Consider the following 2890-nt stretch of genomic DNA (forward strand, 5'->3'; position numbering starts at 1 on the left):
CCCCCCGATCTTGAGTTGTGGTATGACCCAATCTTCAGGTCTCCATATAGGCTTGCTCCACCCTTCCTCCACCTCTTTGTTCCCCTGAAGGACTGGAGCAGCAGGCACTGAGGTAACTCAAAAAACAGAAAAATTAAATCTAATCAAACACATAACAATGTAAACTAGAATGTGCACACTTATTTTAGCATACAGTGTTATATGATTATGTAAATAAATTCTAAACAAAAAATGCAATTCTTTGTTACTCTGGAAATCATATCCTACATCTAAGGAAACGAAAGTATGGTGAATTATACAATAATCTATTGTAGCGGTGTGATGATGAGACATTACCCCATTTGTGTGGCTGTAACTGAAGCCATCATGGTTAAAATATTTTCATAAACTACCTAAAATTTAGAAGATTTCAGTTGTTTTGAGATGACAGCAATCCACTTGGTTTTTTGGCTGTGTTCAGACTAGCCATTAGCTCATGAGTCCTGATGGACCTAAACACTGTTCTTACAAATAAAGCCTGCAGAGAAGACTTTTCCACACAAACCCCACTGCAATATGTCCAAAATATCCTTTTAAACATCTTTAGAGCTCAAATTCAGGGAGAACCATGTCGTTTGTTTTCTGTTGTCGTCAGATATAACTTCTGGTGAAAAATCAGAGGGTCTTCCTTCTTCCTCTGTATTACAGATCCAACCCGACTTGCTGAGTGTCAGCTGCAGTCTTCATTTTCCTGTCCCAGCTTCACGATCACAGATCTGCAGCCACAAAAAGTGTGGGGATGCATCCATCCCACAGCAGGTGATGCTAGTCCTGAAGTCCATGTGATCCATCTCCGTTCAGCAGGCTCAGAGCGCTGTAGGTGAGAGAGCTCAACCCGTTTAGTCTTAAAACCTGTTTCACTGTGTTTGCACCCAAAGGTAATCCTTGTTCTCTTACTTTAGCTCTTTCAGTTCTCAGCGGACAGAGGTGATTGTCTCTCTCGTGTCTCCAGTGGTCTCTTTGAAGGAGGAGAAGGTGGTGCTTATCCTCAGCAGCTCAGTCCCGGTCAGCTGGGTTATCACAGCTCATGATGTCCGGGGTCACATCTCTGTTCATGTACGGACCACATCCAGTTTTAATATTAAAATATTACTCATTCTAATCACGCATGATCACTAAACTGAGCTCAGATGTTGCTTCAGCACAGAACATTAAAGCCTGGTATATTTCTTTTTTGGTTTTTCTGCTTCTGAAATCAACCTGGAGCCTTTTTACCTGCTGAAAACTTTTACACTTGATTGGACTCAGGTTGTTTACTTGTATTATGTCCTTTCTCTCTCCCCAGTCCTCCAGTGGTGTGTCACCACCCTTTCCAGCTGAGCCTAACCTAACCTTGTCCAGCACACTTAACTCCGACCTGTCGGATGTTTCTGATCTTCTTGTCTGGGCCAATGAGAGCGGCTACTTGAAGGTGACCTCATACACCGAGGCTCACCTGGCCAATCGCTTTGTGATCCACTTGACTGAGGGCAGGACAGGTGTGTCTCATTGGTCCGTTCAAGTAAACTGAATTTTTAATTTATTTTCAGGTGCTTCAGTCTTTGACTTCTTGTTAGTGGTAAGTGGAAGAGGATTAGGTGGGTGTCTGGAGTGGACACCTATTCATGGACGGGTTCATCACCAAGTTATAATTGGCTTCACCTTGATGGGCATGAACAGTTTTGACAAATATCCTAGACAGGAGCTGGATTTTATTCTTGCTGGAGTCAACATGTACATGAGCTTGGGTTATTTGGAACTAACTTTTCTATGCCTAAATATTAATGTTTTCCCTGGTGTCTTTGAATTGGGAAACAAGCTCTGACTAGGTATGTGCCCAGTGACAGTTTGAAATAGCTCAGGAGAATGTTGTTAAAGTTTATCGTATTCCTAAGATGCCAAGATCACAAACCCACAATCTTTGTCTAAAAGAAAGGGGAAAAAAGAGATTTTTGTCATTTAGAATTGTCTCTAAAACAAGCCTGTAACATAAGTAACTGAATTCTAGTTTCATTGATAAATATAAATATCATCTGCATAGCAATAACATTTTATCCCACGCTGTCTAATAATGGAATGGCAACATCTATTCAATTAAATTCAAAAATACTTTATTAATCCCAAAGGGAAATTATTTGTTGTTTTAACTCGTTATCCTCATTTCATTAAGAGATGTTATAGATGCTGATGGCTGTAGGCAGGAAGGATCTCTTGTAAAGGTCCATCCCACAGTAGATCCTAAGAATCTGGCTGCAGATGCCGTCAGATCCGTCCGCCCAGACTTGGCTGGCCTCTCGGTTCCCCCAGGCTGTAGGACCCCCTGAATGCCGGGCAGAACTCCTCCCAGAACGATGGCCACTCCTCCCAGCAGTCTGCTGAGCTCCTCGTCGCTGCGGACAGCCAACTGTAGGTGCAGAGGGACGATCCTGTCCTTCTGCTGTTATGAGCTGTGTTTCCTGCTAGTTCCAGGATCTCAGTGGTCAGGCACTCAAGCACAGCTGGCAGGTAGATGAGAATGCATCCACAGAACATCCTTTCAACTCATTTGAGATTTGGGGCTGTAGTTGAGATATTATTTGAGCTTTTGAGATGTTAATCAGCTGCTGTTGGTTGTAGAAAACTGCCACTGATGGCGAAAACAGCCATCAGTGTGCTAATGATCCGTCGTTAGGCTGATGGTCCTCCTTGATTATGTGAGCAGCTGGTTTGGCTGTCAGCAGAAAACTGGTTGATCCACTGCAAGAGGGTGCTATTAATAAGACTGAGCTGAATACAGCACCTCAGACTGAGGAAGTCTTTCAGATGAAAGACAAAATGGTTCTACTTTTTTATTTTATTTTTATGTCCAGAGGACCAGATTTAACTTTTTTAG

General features: G+C 42.5%; 1 protein-coding gene across 1 annotated transcript in view; it reads left to right on the forward strand.

Annotated features, from left to right (window-relative positions):
* engl (endoglin, like) overlaps positions 1 to 2890 on the forward strand; it is a 29974-nt gene that overhangs the window by 4709 nt on the left and 22375 nt on the right. Inside the window, exons 5-7 of the mRNA XM_037689346.1 lie at positions 688 to 859; positions 951 to 1095; positions 1325 to 1517. Coding sequence (XP_037545274.1) covers positions 688 to 859; positions 951 to 1095; positions 1325 to 1517 — 510 coding nt within the window. The remainder of the gene's footprint in view (positions 1 to 687; positions 860 to 950; positions 1096 to 1324; positions 1518 to 2890) is intronic.

Source organism: Nematolebias whitei, chromosome 15 (assembly GCF_014905685.2).
Source record: "Nematolebias whitei isolate Nwh7 chromosome 15, NemWhi1, whole genome shotgun sequence".
NCBI classification, from domain to species: domain Eukaryota; kingdom Metazoa; phylum Chordata; class Actinopteri; order Cyprinodontiformes; family Rivulidae; genus Nematolebias; species Nematolebias whitei.